General features: G+C 29.7%; 1 protein-coding gene across 1 annotated transcript in view; it reads right to left on the bottom strand.

Annotated features, from left to right (window-relative positions):
- The window catches only part of LOC111617773 (polyribonucleotide 5'-hydroxyl-kinase Clp1-like), a 49,279-nt gene that overhangs the window by 14,670 nt on the left and 16,156 nt on the right, over window positions 1-18,453 (bottom strand). The window contains exons 4-9 of the mRNA XM_023359061.1: window positions 11,852-11,977; window positions 10,999-11,112; window positions 10,892-10,919; window positions 10,641-10,811; window positions 3,409-3,498; window positions 1,780-1,880 (exon numbers count right to left, since the gene is read on the bottom strand). Coding sequence (XP_023214829.1) covers window positions 1,780-1,880; window positions 3,409-3,498; window positions 10,641-10,811; window positions 10,892-10,919; window positions 10,999-11,112; window positions 11,852-11,977 — 630 coding nt within the window. The remainder of the gene's footprint in view (window positions 1-1,779; window positions 1,881-3,408; window positions 3,499-10,640; window positions 10,812-10,891; window positions 10,920-10,998; window positions 11,113-11,851; window positions 11,978-18,453) is intronic.

Here is an 18,453-nt window from a genome sequence, read left to right as displayed (position 1 = left end):
TCCTTATATAGTATGTAGATGCAGAAATGACAATAATAAATTTTTTCATACTTTTCGGTTATCCGACTTTTCAATTATCCGACCAACCCCAGTCCCCAATTGAGTCGGATAATCGATGCTCTACTGTAATTGTATGAATTGGACCAAATACCGTTGCAGAGAAACATCTCCATACCATTATGCAGCCACCACCATGCTTTATTATAGGAACTATGTATTTTGGGTCATATCCCATGTTCACTGGTCATCTGATATCATATACCATCACTAGAGAAGACATTGAATTTATATTCATCACTCCATAACACCTTGAACCATTTTTGTTCGGTCCAAATGATGTGTTCATGTGCAAACTTTAATCTCAACTTTTTGTCTTTTGCAGAGATGAGTGGTTTCTTTGTTGGTCATCTACCATGTAATCCAAAACTAGTCAAACATCTTCGTACAGTCCTTAAGCTTATATCTGGGTTACCCACTTCATGTTTAATATGTTAAACAGTCAAATAACGGTTAGCTGAACTCATATGCCTGATCAAATGATCCAACTGTAGTGTTGTTTTTTGTGGTCTAAGTGACTTTTTGGCAGAAACAATGGTCCCATATATTTAAAAACACTTCACCACATTCAAATTCAATATGAATTTGTTTTGTAGCACTGAAGAGGGGCAGGAAAAATAAAACTTGCCCGAAATGCATATGTGAAAAACAATAAAGGAGATTTTTAACCTGTAGAGCTGTGAGAAAGTCTACCGAAATTTTGTTCGGATTGAAGAGACATTTACCTATATAATACGTAATACAGCTACCATTTGAAATTCAACAATTCATTTTTTTCTTTTGTGAATCAGATTTAAAATAAAATCTGTTTGATTCAATTGAGTGTTTTGACTCTTTTTTTTGTGGTGTTTTCAAATATCACAATATTAATTATGTAGTAGATGGTGAACAAAATAGAGGTTGCATTTTTAAAACATATGTCAAGGGTAGCTCTACTTTTGGCCTCTACTGTATATACAGTATGTACAGTACAGTACATATATACATATGTATTAAGATAAAGATTAAATCTTAATACATATGTATATATGTACTGTACATACTGTATATACAGTATGTACAGTACATATATATTATCATATATATGTACTGTACATACTGTATATACAGTATGTACAGTACATATATATGATAATATGATTAATTTGGCCTCTACTGTATATACAGTATGTACAGTACATATATATGATAATATGATTAAATATGCTAAATTTAAAATAATTATTATTATTGATTAAAAATCACATATTCAGAAAATTTAAAAATTTGAGACCAAGTTATCTGTAAATTTTATTCTCTGAGTTAAATTTTTTAAACTCAAGTTAATTCTGGTGTTGACACTCATTCAAATAACTTTTTGTTTTAAATTTGATCCACATTTGTAATTAATTTTTAATTTTAAAATGTATTCATCATCTTGTAGAAATAAATAAATGCCATTTTCATTAGAAAATGTTCGACGTTTATTGAAGACTGTGACTGAGAATTTTTAATATTTAGAAAATTTAAGAAATTTTTAAGAAAAACAATGTTTAAAATTTTAAAAGTGATATAAAAATATTTATAGTATCAAATTTTTCATTAACTAAGATATATATAAAGTCTTCATATTGGTTTATATATATATATATAAACCAATATGTAGACTATATGGTTGTTACACTTACATGAAAAACTGTGTGTGCTTAAAAAAATCTACAAAATTTTTAAAAATGTACTTACACCACCAGACTTTGGAACTAAAACAACTTTCACAAAATGTGGCATGTCTCTAAATAGTTCACTATATAATCTTTCTTGATCCAAAACTAAAATAACATCAACTGGAATAAAAATAAAAAATAAGTACATTCAACACTTCACATTTGCATACTTTTTTCTTTTTATAAAATATTATATTTTTAACAGCTCATTCATGGAAAATGATAAAAAAATGAATTTATTTATTTAACCAAATATCTTATTATTGGATTATTTATGGTCTATAATAATCAAATTATACAACTTAGCCTAATGATAGTTAATTTTGAATTAAATAAACTAATTTAGAAATTTGTGGAAGAAAAGACTGATCTAGAGCAAAGCACAGTCTATCACAGGGGTCAGCAACCTTTTTTGGCTTTGGGTCAAAATCAACCAAAATGTATGTATTAAGATGTTTCGGGTCAGTGGTATTTTCATTTTAAAACAGTCTCACCAGTGTTAAATGTCTGTCAAGGAATTATGAATCGGCATTGCCAAACTTATCGATTTCTTCTTGAAATTATGTTACAATTTTTATATTTAAAAAATAAAAATGCATGTTCATTACTGCAACTTTGTAATCATACAAAAATGTTAGTTATTATTTATATTCAATTAATTTTTTTATGTATTCTTCAAGTGTTCATTTCATATTTATGTTTTATAATTTATTTTTATATACCGTATTATATTTTGTTTTCGGAACTCAAGTGGGTCACTTGAAATTATGAAATGGGTCACTTGGTGACCCACGGGTCATAGGTTGTCGAGGCATGGTCTATCATCATCTGCATATTGTGAGATGTGTTTATAAATATAATTAAAATTTCTTTAAACTTTTCTAAACATTTGTAATGTTACAAGAAGTCACAAAGTCATGGGGCTCTAAATGTTTTTAAAACATTTGAGTCCCATAAGTCTATACCCACCCAAGATATATAAAATGAACTGTATTCTATAATGTTCTTTTGTCTTTGTTAACAAAGTACTCTTTTACATTTTCTTTGCATGATAAAGAACCTTATTTAAATGGGTCCTTATATAGTATGTAGATGCAGAAATGACAATTTCTAGAATTAAATATTTAATAATAAATATAAAGTATTCCATTCTTTACAATAATATTTGATTTGTATGAGTGATACATGAGAAATACACGGCTAATTTTTAAAACTGTCTCTTACAATTCATTTTAAAAGAAATGGTTTTTGCATTTTTGTTGTTTTTAAAATGGTAACACCATCAATTTTAAAAATAATAAACAATATTTTTTATTAACAGAATAAAACCAATCGAGAAAAACAAATTATTTGAAACCAAACATTTTACTACAAATATAAAAAAATAACAACATATAATGCTTAAATAGCAGTTGCTTTTAATTTTGTTAAAATGTCACAAGCAATGTCCCACCACTTACCTTAGTGATTTTAAAGTACCTCTAAAGAAAAATCCACATTAAAATCCAATAAACATAAATATCTGTGCCCAAAGTGGGATTTGAACTTGTCATCTCATAAAACAGAAATAATGTCCTAATATGTTCATCTGCTGGATGGGTAGTTTTTATTTGATTTTGTGTAATTTATTTGTGTAACTTATACATACCTTCAAATGCAAGAGCAGTATGGCATATTGCTTTATAACCTTCTTCTTTCACCCAACCACAGGTATTGATGATTACACCACTGACGCTTGCTAAAAAAATTTAACTGGTTATTAATACCAAATAAAAAATTTTAAAATAATATAACAAATGCATTATAACTAAGGCAACCCAAAGGCAGATAAAGCAATATCTAAATCCACTGTGGATTGCTTAATGAAACCATGAAATGAGTGCATGCCAAACCATTTCCAGTTATTTACCAATAAAGCAGAATGAGGAAGCTATGTCAAGGTTTCCACATTTTTTCCCTGCAGCCCAATCAAATTCCCACACATTGTCTCTGCTATCCCTTATTACAATCATAGCAACATGTTGGAAAAATAGCAAGTTTTTTGATGGCCTTAATGGCATAGTGGCATATGCACTCAAATTAAGCCAAAAGTAGAGACTTTTTGTCATTTTGTCCATATGAAAATATAATACACAAATGACCCCTTGCACAGGAAAATATTGTATCTAACAAATTGACGAAATTGAGTTTGATACAAAAGCAGCTTCCTTAAGTTGGGGTGCATCTTTTGGCATCATTTAAAGAAAAAAAATCTATTTAGTGATTGCTTTTTGTCCTTATATTACAATAATTGAATATGTGAGAACTAAGTTTTGGCTCTATGGAAGTCTTATCACATACTATTGATGCAGCTCAAGAAATCACACAGAAATGGGTGAACATTGGTTTATTATAATGATGGTATGCATTTTGGACAATCTATCTGTCCCTTTTCAGCCATGCTTGTTACAAATTGTAGTTTACAGGAGTATAAAATATAATTGGTTTTCATTACAAACATGATTAATGATTACAATAATTTAAAATAAATTTAATACATACTTAAATAACACATTCTATCTGTTAACAATCATAGTTGCCTTCCTTTTTATATTCATACAGACATTTTATTTTGTATACAGTATAAATATCTTCAAAGATTATAAATGTTGTTAAATCTTTAGTAGTGTTGCAACGAATAGTATATTCGGCCTCAGACCAAATACCGAATATTCGGCCAGGAGCGTGGCCTAATAGCCGAAAATTCGGCCAAACTATTTGGCTTGATTAATGCACGTATGAAAATTGGCACACAAACCGCATTATGGCAAGGACCCTGCTCTCTACTGGCCCAATGTCACTACGCTTCGCCAATCGCGAAGCGTAGTGACAGTGACAGTTAATTCTTGACAGTTCAGACAAGAGCGTCATAGCAGTATGTGATAAGTGATGATATCAAATGTGAATAACAATGAAATGACCTACACGTGTAAATAACGGAAGAAGAACAGAGAAGGACAGCAAAGTGAAAATGTGAAAATAAATATGAAATTGAGTTGATAACATAATCGAACAAGTCGAGGCAGCTTATTGGCCCAAAATTCGCGGCCATGAATGCCAAACAATTGTTGTCATTCACTTCGGAAAGCTAAATGCTTGTAATGAAAGTCACTTAGCGCGCATGGGCGAAAGCCTGGGGTCGTTCGGACTACCAAGCTGTTTCCAATCTGTGAAATCATAACTGTGACTTATACCGACGTCCTATCTGTCTTTTCTCCGTTATCACCAGGCTATGAGTCACGTAATTGTAAAATGGGAAATCTACGACGGAAAAGTGACGAATCGAAAGTATCGTGAGGGCGTATTATGATGTATGCGTAGGCATACGTGGACTAGAGCGATAAAGGAAAGAGAAAGTGAAGAGCAAAGACGAAGGCTTAAAAAGATGGATAGGCAGGGTCAGACCCTCAGATGTGCAACGATTCTCAAACGAATAGGTGTGTACGTGTACTGATCTTTGTAATTATAAATTGTGAATATGAGTGACTAATATGTTCTTTTTTATTTTGTGCGTATTATAAGTTAACTATATATATATATATATATATATAAATGGACGTGTGTGTCCCTATATTTCACATTTCAGCCAAAACTACACATCGCACATGAATGGTGTTTGTATGTGATAGTAGCCCCAAGTCTCCATTCGTGCACTATGGTGGTTGCATCTCGATAGCTATAAGGGTGCAGGAGATATGGGCTTGAAAGTGGTTGAAAGTGGAAGATTTTCTATTTTGATTTAAAAAATTTTTGAATTCGAATTTGTATTCGAATTTGAATTGGTTCGATTATAGAATGATTGTAAACGTTCCAGAAAATTGATGAAATTGAAAATAGTTCGTTTGACTGGACATAAAAATTCTCTAATTAGTCTGGAAACGGGGGACCTAGTTCTTGCATTCTGTGAAAATGGGTAAGATCGGCTATAATGTAATTATCTTAATCTTCACTATCATTACTTTTTGCCCACAAATAAAAACCCAGCGAAGCGGGTCCTTGCAGCTAGTAAATAAATATAAACAAACAACTAACCCGATAACATTAAATCTAAATACCAAAATGATTAATTTACTGTGTTTTTGTTATTTCTTACTCCTGTTTTTAGGTATTCGGTATTCAGCCAAATAGTGATTAAATATTCGGTATTCGGCCGAATAGCGAAAAATAGGCCGAATACCGAATAGTAACCGAATATTCGTTACATCACCAATCTTTAGATTTAAAGAGCACATTAATGCAATAAAATAAATCTAGACAACTCAGCAGAAACTAAACCCTGTGTATACCATAATTGTGTTATTAAAAAAGATTCATTAAAAATATTAAAAACTGCAGCAACTAGTTGCATAACTTTCCTGGCTATTATGGCCCTAACATTCAAGTTTTAAATTCTTGTAAATCTAACAACATGGTATGCAACCGTAGAGGAAAAATTATTTACAATTGATCAAATTATACAGATTACATATATTAAACAACCACTGCACAAATGACTATCCTGCAAATTTCACTTATATTTCTTCAAATGGTATGTTGGTAATAGACTTGGTAGCATTAAATGTTAATCTGCAAAACAACTTGAAAAACTTTAAAATGTTGGACAAATTCAGTTCAGATCATTTTCCTATTTCTGCAATATTTAATTTCAACATGAGTAAAATAGAGACATGTAAACTACAGGAAACTTGATATGTTTTAATTTGATTATGTTTAATTAATTATGTTTTAACTTGATATACAGGATAAGCTTGATAAATATGTTTCGTCAGTCACCTCATTACCTAAATTACTGAAGATGAGGTTTTTATTAGATGTGTGAAATTTTTATTCAGAATTCTTAGAAATACTATTGGTTTCAGCAACTCAAAGTGTTGAGAATGAATAGTTTATTAAAGCCATTTGATAAACAATGGTTTGATTTGGATTATTTGTAGTTAAAAAGAAAAAAATAGTTTATTAAGAAGATTCAACAAAAATAAATCAAGAGATCTGTTAGAAGAGTATTGCAAGTTAAACAAAAGTTATAAGTCATTGTGCAAAACTAAGAAAAAGTTACTTCAAGCCAAAATTAAGCTACAATTACAACATACAAAAAATACAAAAGATTTAAATAATCAAACACCTTAGTATTTCCAGCAATTGCTTGTGTTCTATTTTACGTTCGTTTTTGTTTTAAAGTGGCTTAACTGAAGAAGATTATTAAAAATAGTCGAAAACATTATTATTTTTATTAAATACTTCGTTGCTGGAAATACTAAGGTGTTTGATTATTTTAAGTATTTATATTCCAGTAAGTTATTTTATTTTATTTTAATACAAAAGAATTTTGGTCATTGGTAAATAAGTTCAGAATAAGAAGAAATATTGTAAATATAATCTCAAGTGAGATTTGGTTTGATTTTTTGTAATTACATTTCTCAGGGCCTCACACAGTTATTATTTTAAATAGCCTTTCAGTTAGAAATATCCCTCTTATAGACGATCCAATATCTCAGAATACACAGTAAGGAAATAAAAAGTTTGCAAATCACCTGGTTCAAATAAAATCAAGAATGAAATGATTAAATGTCTTCCAAACAAATATTAAACAACACTTTAAATATGTTTAATTTATTTAAAACTTATGGCAAATTTCCTACTACTTGAAAACAAATCTGTTTAAAAATGCTATATAAAAAAGGAAGTAGATTGTTACCAACTAATTATTGTCCAATAGCTTTAATCAACATATTAAGGAAAGAGTTTTTGTCCATACTAACAAACAGTCTTAAACTTTGAATGGAAGTGTATATTATCATCCTTATCAAGGAGCTTACATCAAGAACAGAGGTGTTGAATTTGACTTGTTTATTTTAAATGAAATTGTTCAACTAACACTATCAAGAAAATGAAAAAACCTGTATGCATGTTTCATAGATTTAAAAAAAGCTTTCAATTCTATAGATCATGACATATTATAGTTCAAATTATCAGGTCAGTCCATAAGTTCCTGTGCATTTTATGACTTTGAGAAAAATCTTGTTTTGGTGTTAAAAATGCCAGTCTAATGTGATACTTTTTACACTGAAGTGTTAAATTGGATCTTATTCATATAATACTGTTCAGAATTGGGAACATTTCAGTTGTTTATTTTCGTTAAAATGGAAGTAACAGATGAATATAAGAGACATGTTTTATACTTTTTATTTTTAAGTGGTGAGAATGCTACAAATGAAGCCAAAAAATTAAATACTGTTCATAATCAAACTGTAATTAGTGTAAGGACTGCGCAGAAGTGGTTTAAAAGATTTAGAAATAATGATTTTAGTGTGGAGGATAAGGCTCGGACTGGAAGACCCGTTGACTTTGATGATGATGATGCTCTCTCTGCACTAGTTGAAGCAGAACCATCTTTAACAGTTGATGAAATTGCAGAACGTTTAAATTCATCCCATGGAACTGTTCATAGACATCTACAACAAATCGGAAAAGTTTCAAAGCTAGGAAAATGGATACCACATGAACTGTCAATAGCTAACTGACAACAACGTCAACTGCTCAACTCAAAAGCTTCAACTAGGAAATTTTACCTCATCCACCATATTTGCCAGATATTGCTCTCAGTGATTATCATCTTTTTCGGAGTTTGCAGAATTTTTTAAAAGGAAAAACTTTTGAGGATGAGAACAATGTAAAAAAGGCTATTTCTGAATATTTTGATTCAAAACCGAAATCATTTTACAAAGACGGGATTAAAAAGCTACCATCAAGATGGCAAGAAATTGTACAAAATAATGGTGAATACATTATAGATTGAAATAAAATTTAGTTAAAATATTTTGTTGCTTTTTTTGTAGATAAAAATGCGCACGAACTTATGGACTGACCTAATAGAACATATAGGTCTTTCAACAAAGTTTACCAATCTACTAAAAAATCTGTTTTCTAATACTCATTATTCAATAGAAGAATCTTCTTTTTGTACAGATTTCCTTTCATTTAACAAAGGATTATCTCAAGGAGAACCCTTAAACCTATTTCTTTTTATCCTTTTTCTAACTGACCTTCTGAATTCTTTACATGGCCAAACTTCTGCAATTGCAATCCTCTACATATAAAACACAATTTATATTTACATAGGGTGCTATATAAATATAAATTGTCTTTTATATGCAGACGATGTTCTTTTGATGGCAAATTCAGTCATGGCTCTACAAGAGAGATTACATATATTTCAAGAATATTGTCACAATAATTATTTAATAGTTAACTTGGAAAAGACAAAAATAATGATTTTTTGCAAAGCAGGTAAATTTATAAAATCAGATAAAATGTATTTAGAGAAACAGAAGTTGGAAGTTGTTTCAAATTTTAAATATTTGGGAATTTATTTTACCCCTCACTGTTCCTTTCTTTTCATTTGGAAAAAGTGATAATCAAGGCTAAGGAAAAATATCTCAAATCTTTATAAATTACTTGTCAAAATGAAAGAATCATCACTTAATAACTATTGTAGATTATTTGATGTGTTAATAAGATCAGGCATTTTATTTGCATTTCCAATATGGGGGAGATTGGTGATTGATAAAGTGGAAAAAATACAACTATTCTTTTTCAAGTAAATTTTTTTGTCTAAATTGTTCTGTGCCTGGGGCCGCAATAAAGATGGAACTAGGTAGACCAGCTCTCGCTGTAAATTTATCACTGAATTTACTTATACAATTACTCTAAATGGCAAAAGAATTAACATATCAAATAATACTGAATATTCATTCTGTAAAATGATGGTAGTGATGATGGTCAATCACTTGTTCAGGAGTTGTGATTCTCTTTGTGAAATAAGATCTAATATTTTTGGGATTGATTACAATTATACCAATTTATTGAAAGAATCTTCCTGTATGACCACACTATATCAATTGCATAATTTTTTTGTACATTCACTAAAACTACTGTAATAATATTTTTATTTACCCCCTTGTAAAAGCAATTTGCTAAATCAATAAACTTATTTAATTATTTATTTACTTTTGAATAAAATATATATTACCTAGAGTCAGATACAATGCTTTTCCAGTAATGTTCTCATTTCCCAAAAACATTGTTTTTATGAAATTTTCAGTTCAGAGCATATCGAAAACATTTCAGGCAGTTTATTTCAATATATGTTATCATCATTTCCACCATTTATTTTAACAAAAATCTACCATTTATCATTCAAAAATCACTTATGAACATTATTACATACACTTTCATTAGTTTAATGATAAGAATAAAACAAAATAAAATTTTTCAAAAGATGAATAAATGTAGAAACAATAAGAGCCTTGGCCTGCTTCTCTGGAAACATATGTTGCACAATTTGTCCTAGGTATGTTAAAATTCAAGCTTTGTTAAACTGTGATATGTATCTTCTTTTAAGGAAAGACAAATTCTAGTGTTTAGAAGAATGAAAGATTTCAGAAATGTGAAAAGGCAAATTTTCCAATTCTGATAAAATCTCTGTAACTCTGAGGGGAGAGGAGTTATTTAGATAAATTTTTTTGTCTTTTGAATTCTTAGGTAAAAAAATTTATTTCTATATATCAATCATTTTAGATTTGCATGACTCTTTAAAAACTAAAAACATTTTGCAATTTATTAATTATATAATAGAAAAGAATTGATAAAAATCAAATTCTATGCTGTGAATGGAAAACATAAGCTGAGTCAGAAGCATTTATCAATTTATTTACTGCTTTTTAAACATTTGATTAGGAAGTGTTTATTAAAAAACACTTAGAAAGTATTCATTCTTAAAACAAAACTGTAAAAATTAAATTTTATTTATATTAATGAAAAATAATTGATAGCAAGTTTCACCTTTTTTATTACTTTCTGCACGTAAGTTAATTACTTCTGCTAATCTTGATACTAGTGTATTATATAAGACAATATTACTTCCAGGACTTTTATGTCCATAATGGTAAACTAATGGAGCCTGTTGAGAAAAACCTTCTTCAACATCTGCTGGGCGTTCAACTAATAAGGCCCCTGAAATTATCCATCCATTTAATTAATTTTTCAGTAATGAACACAGGAATTTAATAATATTTAAATAAAATATATTTTACCAATTGTCCCAGGAATAGATATTTGACCCTAAAGCATTTAACATGTACAGAAAGATTAATTAATAATACTTTTATAATAATAATAATAATAATAATATATTTGCAACCTGTCCAACATCCAAATCAACAAAAATGGGTCTTCTGCCAATTCTTACTGCAAAATTAAGAATAATTCTACACAATGTACTTTTTCCGACATCTGTTGGACCTACAATTAACACCTAGAAAATCAAAGTCATATAAAAAATTAATGTTCAATACTGCTATTATATTAATATGCAACACACAAAAATCAATCAATTTTCAGATTTTTCTTTATTATTCATTTCATTCAGTTTAGAAATACCCAGAAAAAACAAGTTCAAGCCTCATTCCAAGCTTTTTATTACCTTCTAATTTCAAGACAGCTTGTTTTATGATGTATCCACCAACATAGCAATAAAACAAACTATTAACATTATATATATAATTTTAGATCTACTCTGTATTTAAAACAGTGGTTCCCAACCTTTTCAGATTGACAGCACACTTAAACAATCAAGCAAAGGTTGTAGCACACTTTATTAATAATTACTACAGGACTCGGTCAATCACAAACCTCTAATAGTTTTTCTGACAGTTTATTGGAACAAACTTCTGAAATATTGTTGATAACACATAGAAACACACTCATTATTTTTGTAAAAATTTTGAAATTGTTGCTAGAAAAAGAAATTAAAATATTTTCATTCATCTCATGACACACTTTGAATCATTTTGTAATATGCCAGTTGGAAAATACTGAGTTGTTTTTCTTTTTAGTGTTCTAGTTGAGTTCTTCAATAAAGTAGTGTTTTGTGAGATAAATACTTGAAGATAATTGTTTATTTTTAAAAAATGTTTAGTTTTAGTAATGATAAAATTAACATTTTCTAGGGAAAAAGTCATAAAAATAGCAAACAACATAAAAACTTCACTTACTGTTGGTCCTTTTGTATCTTCTTCTTCTGCTTTCAATCTCATCTGTTCAAATGCTGCATGTATATTAGCATACATTATCATTGGTGTCTCTTTGGCTACATAAGTTGATTCTGTTTTTCCACATAAGTATATATATAGTTAAGGAAATATTTCATTATAGGTCTAGCTATCCTGCATTGATGAAAAGAATAATGCTGCAGAATCATTTTCAGAAGCTATTATATTATTTTCATATATAAAAAAAACTGAATTAAACAGAACTAATCCTGATTTTTAATTGCTTTGAAAAGTAGAACCATTTATGTCATCATTTTGTATGAATTGTCATATGAATATTTCAAAATACATAATATATTTATGGTTCTAATGAAATATGAAAGTTATTTTGGAATAATCCAATATACACCAAATGAAAGTATGGATATTGTGTAATTCAGTAATAGTTATGTATATTATTTTAAAATTTACTGTAAATAAATGATAAGACTGATTTTACAGGGCAAGTCGGAAGGATGGATACAAGTTTGATCTCATTACATGGATAGATGCAGAGTATCAATTGAAAAGTCTATTTCCAAAATGAGTAATCTCCAAAAATGACACAATATAAACTAATGGTACTTCTATATTCTACTTTAGCAGAAGTACATAGTATTGCATTATAGTGGTACCTCAAATTTCAAATGATCCAGAGTTCAAATACTAAATTCAAGAGAAATTTGATCTGGAGTTTGAACTGCACATGCAGTAAAAAAATGCATACACTACATTTTTTTACTACATTTGTTTTGCGCCCAAGTTGTTTATCACCCTTACTGTGAAAGCATCTCTTGCATTACTCTTGTAGTATGTTTTCAGTGCTTTTTTTTCACCTTATTTTTGGTGTGTTTGGTTAAATATATAACCCCTACCTATTAACCATGGCATATGAGTGTGTGGAAACAATGAAGCCTAAGAAGAAAGTCATATTATCAATGATTTATTGTGAAAAAGGAACTTACTACAAAGCATGAAAGCAATACACATGTGGTGGAGATACTGATAACTATGTTTAAAATGCTGAAGTTGATGGTGTGTAACCAGGATATATAATTTTTATTTTATTATACAGTACAGTAGAGCATCGTTTATCCGAATCAATTGGGGACTGAGGCTGTTTGGATAACTTATTTTTTGGATAACCGATTATGTACAAAAAAATATATTAACCTATCCCATGTTGAAATTTTTCTCCATTGCATGTCGCTTCGCGTTGAATTTTCATTGATGTTAAGCCTAATGTAAACTTTTTAAAATAATAATCGTGACTATTGTATTGTTAAAAATTATTTCTTTATTTTTTTAAATATATTAGAAATTATAAAAACAAAAAAAATTATATTTTAAAAGTTAATCTAGTATCAAAAACATTCGATTCAGCCTGACACACATTCCTCAGAAAAACATCACACAAAAGTGCCAGTGCTGCCAGCAAAAACACACATAAACAGTGATGCCAGATTTTTTAAAAGAAAGTAGCCCAGTCAATCTTAAAAAGTAGCTTAATGCAGAAGTAACATAAAATAAAACAAAATTACTCAAATTTTATAAGAAAAGTGCACTTACCTTTAAAAATTAAAAGTTTAAAGAATTTAAAAAATTGTCATCTCCTATTTCACTTGCTTCTTTTTCATTAATTTTTGAGTCAAAATTTAGCATGGTATTGGTTGGATTAAAGTTAAAGCAGCATATATTTTCATTTTTGAAGAAACATTTTATCCTCAAAATTGATGCTAGAAGATTCAAACTCCTTCTGTTTCTTAATTTGGTTTTGACTGAGGTCACCGTAGAGAAAACTCTTTCCACTGTGGCATTGCTAATTGGCAAGGAACATAAACACAATGCAAACTTCGATATTTCAAAAAATGTAAGATCTCCTACAGCATTTTTTATAGTTGAGACTTTGCACCAAAACTCTGATGTATCAGTTGGAACATTACCTAAAAAAATACTTGTCCAGTCTACTGTCAATAGATGCCGCCATTGACTCTCTATTTCTTCAATTTTGGATTGATCAGCCAGAGCTAGGGAAAGAGTTGAAAATGGAGGACAAGTAGGACTTAAGCAAATACAGTGGAACCCCAGTTAACGAACATCCTGGTTAACGACCAAATTGGTTAACGAACTTTTATTTTGCAAAAATTTTGTCTCGGATAACGAATGTAACAGTATTTTGTGTGAAATTTTAGTTGGTGTTAAGCATGCGCGAGTTAAGCATTGTTTTTCCGAGTGTTTCTGTTATACTTCTTTTTTCAATTTTGTGATTTTTATATTTAATCAATATGGCATCCAAGAAAGAAAAAAGTCATAGTGGCAATAAAAAATGACAACGCAATATAAACGACAATGCATCTCATTTGAGAAAAATTTTGATTAAAAGAGTAAGACGATCAACTTTAGATCAATTTCTTGTTCCTTACGGAAAGTGTTTGTTTGTTTGTTAAGTTATGGCAATGCAACACTTGGGCGATCTGCCTAGGGGGAATGCCTTCTGGGAGGTGTTTTTAAGGGAAACTGGCCCCTATTTAGGCGTTACAAACGTGGAGAAAACCCAGAAAACTCCACGTGGCCAGCCCGTCTGAGCAAGGTGTGAACCCACAAACGAACTCCCCATGTTCAAGGTATGAAGACCACTTAGCCACTGGTGGGTTTTTTTTACTGAAAGAGACTTCGACTCAAAGAATCTTCCGATGAAGTGCTAAGCGTTATTTTTTTGGAGGGGATTCCCCTTCTAAGCATTAAGGTTTGTATATCTCCACTTTTCTGCCACCAACTACAACAAACAAAGATATGTACAGTGCTATTTTATTAAACAAAGTTTACATGCTTGTTGCTGTAATGATAGATACTACATTTTCATCAAAGAAAATTACTGTATATTACAAATAAAATCACAAAAATTTTGAAGACTAGAACGGATTAATTGCATTTGCTTTAATTTCTACGGGAAAAATTGCTTCAGTTAACGAACAATTCAGTTAACGAATGGAGTCGCGGAATGGATTAAGTTCGTTAACCAGGGTTCCACTGTACTAGGAGATAAAACTCTAATTTTGTTAAGTAATTCAATGTTTTTAGGTATGCTAGTAAGAACTTTTTTACAGGCTCTATTTAAAAAGTTTGAACATCTTTCTTTAACTATAAATGCTTGTTCATAAGAAATTTCATTTGATGTTACTTTATTTACCAAAAGGTTTGAAAATTCATAGCCAAAATCAAACTTTTCATTAGACAGATAATGAGAATCATCATTTAAATCTATGTCAAGTTTTACAAATTCAGAAAACAAAACTCTTCTTAGCATTGATAATGTAAAGCTGCATAATTCATCAAGTATTCTAAAATGATCTGCCATTTCTTTTTGAAAGATCAAATTTTTTCAAATTCACTTAAGACAGGCCTCAAAAAGGTGAAATAAAGTCTATTGGTTTCATCAGTGTACATTTTACATAATTCCCTGGCATAATACCTATCAGATCTAGATGAAACCATCTGAAAATGTAATTTTAAAGCATCCCACTGATGGAGAATCCTTCCTGCACATGTACTTCTAGCTAGCCAACGAGTCCGCAATAATGGTATTATTTTCAGGGGATCCTCGCCATCATGTATAAGTCTATATATTTCCATGTATTTCTCATTTCAAAGAGCTGATTTACTAAACCAGTTATAGGTCTCTCTCATTAAGTAGTCAATATTAGAAGGCAACTCTCCGGATGCGTGTGAACAAGCTAAATGCACCTAACAAAAATAAGGTCTGGATTATCTTGTTTCATCAAAGTGTATAATGATTTATTAACTCCACAAAGATTAGAAGCTCCATCTATTGCAAGAACAAAACAATTTTTAATATCAATACCTATATCACTAAAGAACTTTTTACAATATCATGAAGTGCTTCAGCTGTTGTTATTGTTACAGGAATTAATCCAAGAAAATCAGAAATAACTTTATTTTTTCTTTCACTATAGTATCTAATACAAAGACAAATGTTTTGCACAAGCAATATCTGTAGATTCATCTTTAATAAGGGAAAATTTGCTATTAATTATTTCTTCAACTTGGTCTGNCCCACAGGGCGGAGAGTTAAAAAAATGTCAGTGGAATAATGCTGGACATTCCAAACATCATTGTTAAACTTCTAGGCTTACAGGAAAGTGGCGCTGAACGTCTGATGTACACGTTTTTGCGTTTGAAACTTCGGCCCAACCTCGCTATTATACTAATAAAAAACTAATTTCGTTGTTTTTTTAATTACCTTATTAAAAATGTCTTTTTCAATTATATCGGGATTGCGGGACACTTGGCTTTTATAAAAAGGGGTCGCCACCCGAAAAAGGTTGGGAACCGTTGATCTAATACAAAGACAAATGTTTTGCACAAGCAATATCTGTAGATTCATCTTTAATAAGGGAAAATTTGCTATTAATTATTTCTTCAACTTGGTCTGCAAATATAGCAGGAGTTATGACACTCTTAATAAGAGCCGTGCATTTTGTTCTTTGTAATTGCAAATCAATTGCTTTTGACAATAATGGAGTTTCTTGTTTAATCAGCTCACCTAAATGATCAATACTAGATACACTTGCATGACAAACTACAAATGCTGCTAACTTTAATTCAAATTTGTTTATTTTGTTTTTATGTGAAAAAAGTTCTTTTAGATCACTTTTTGAATGTAAATCTATTAATTTACTATTTTTTACATGTGTGGAGGATGAAGCACGTTTATTTAAATCACCAGCATGAGCTCATAATTTTACATTACATACTTTACACAAGGCCTTAGTATTGTCTTCTTTTACCTCTTTAATCCATTTGGAAAATATAGAATTCTGTAGCCATGCTATTTAAAACTTTTTTGGATGCAGTTTTGGCTTATTCTTCTTCAATATATATATAATTAGTATTTAGAAAATTAAAAACCTCTTCACTCACAAGCCCACAACACATAACTGACAGTCTAACATAAGATAACTGCAATTAAGCTTACCTGGGCTCGTAGGTTGCCGTTCAATACATGTGTTAATCATAATTCACACCAGTTATTAATTGAAGCGAGTCTTATTTTAGTATTTACATATTTTATTTATCATTTTCATGTTTTAATGTATTATTTAGGACATTTAATCATGTTGTTTTTATCTTAAATTATGTATATTTGCTGTTTATCAAAATGGGTATTGTTTAGGGTCTGGGAATGGATTAATTCAATTTCTAATGAGAAAATTTGATTTGAACTTCAAACAGCCTCCTGAAACAAATTAAATTTAATGTATACGACACCACTGTATTTCATTTTCTAAGACTTATTTGCTGTTGTTAACAAATATCAAACCTCATGTTATCCCAAAGTGACTTATTTCCATTCATGTGTTTATTCCAAAATGCTTTTATCTCCTACTTGCCAATCAGGAAATGTTTTTGAATTCAAGTCACAATAAAATTCCTAATGTTTCCTCCACAGATATATTTATTTCCAGCAACTTTTTAATAAAAAAAATCTAGAAATATTAGTTTGTGATGATTCAGTAGAATCAATAAAATAAACCTTAATAAATCTAGCTATAAATTTATTGAAATATAAACGTTTTCAATCAGATTTTATGATCTTCAGTTACCAATTTTTTGAATTCTTTAGAATGTATAATTACAAATTCAAAATAACGAAGTCATAAATACAAACACTTTAAGAATAAATAATTAATAAACACAAAAAATTAAATTTTGTAAAACAAATTAAATTAATAAATATCAAATATTTTAGAATTTGTAAGATGTAATTCTTAATTAAATGTTCATAAATTATATTTCGTAAAGTCTCGGCCAGGTGTTTGATAGATTTTTGACATCTCAACAATTGATACAGTGTGACTTTTTGTGTGCTTTATATATCTCCAAGTTTTCTAAAAACCCAAGATTTTGGCTTGATCCCATCGAATGTGCATGTCATTATTCTGTAAATAAGATGCCAGCACTGTACTAACGAGGTTTTTCTAGCTGTGTAATGTAAAAATCTGGAGATGTCATATTTTGATTAGTCGCAATACTTTCCCTCTGTTATGTATAACAGCCAGGAAAGTAAAACTGTTATTGAACATTTTTAACTTAGTTTTTCTTAAGGAACATCTTATAAGTTTGTAACAGGAATTTTGAAACACCCTGTATAACAAAAATAAATATTTAATTCATTACATTCAGTGATACATACATGAGTGGATTTATTTATGCAATATAGTCATGGTTGTGGAGGTCCCTGTAGCAACTAACACCTGCACAAATACTACTATAGTATTCTCATTATACAGTACAGTAGACCCCCCTATAACGCTTAGATACGTTCCACGCTAAGCGAATGTTACGTTATATGAATGATTAAATACATGAGCCAATCGCAGCCCGATAGGTGGGAACTTTACGGACTAAGGCTGTTCGAAAGGTTTTCTTATATAAAATTAACCGATTCTAGACTAATTCCACTCAACATTTCCAAAACACGTATAATTTTTTGGGAGTAATCCGTACAAACTATGCTATAAACAAAAAATTATAGGATTACTTAC

Source organism: Centruroides sculpturatus, unplaced genomic scaffold (genome assembly GCF_000671375.1).
Source record: "Centruroides sculpturatus isolate CEXI.00-Female unplaced genomic scaffold, Cexi_2.0 scaffold648, whole genome shotgun sequence".
Classification (NCBI taxonomy): Eukaryota; Metazoa; Arthropoda; class Arachnida; order Scorpiones; family Buthidae; genus Centruroides; species Centruroides sculpturatus.
This window is presented reverse-complemented; position numbering and strand designations above follow the sequence as displayed.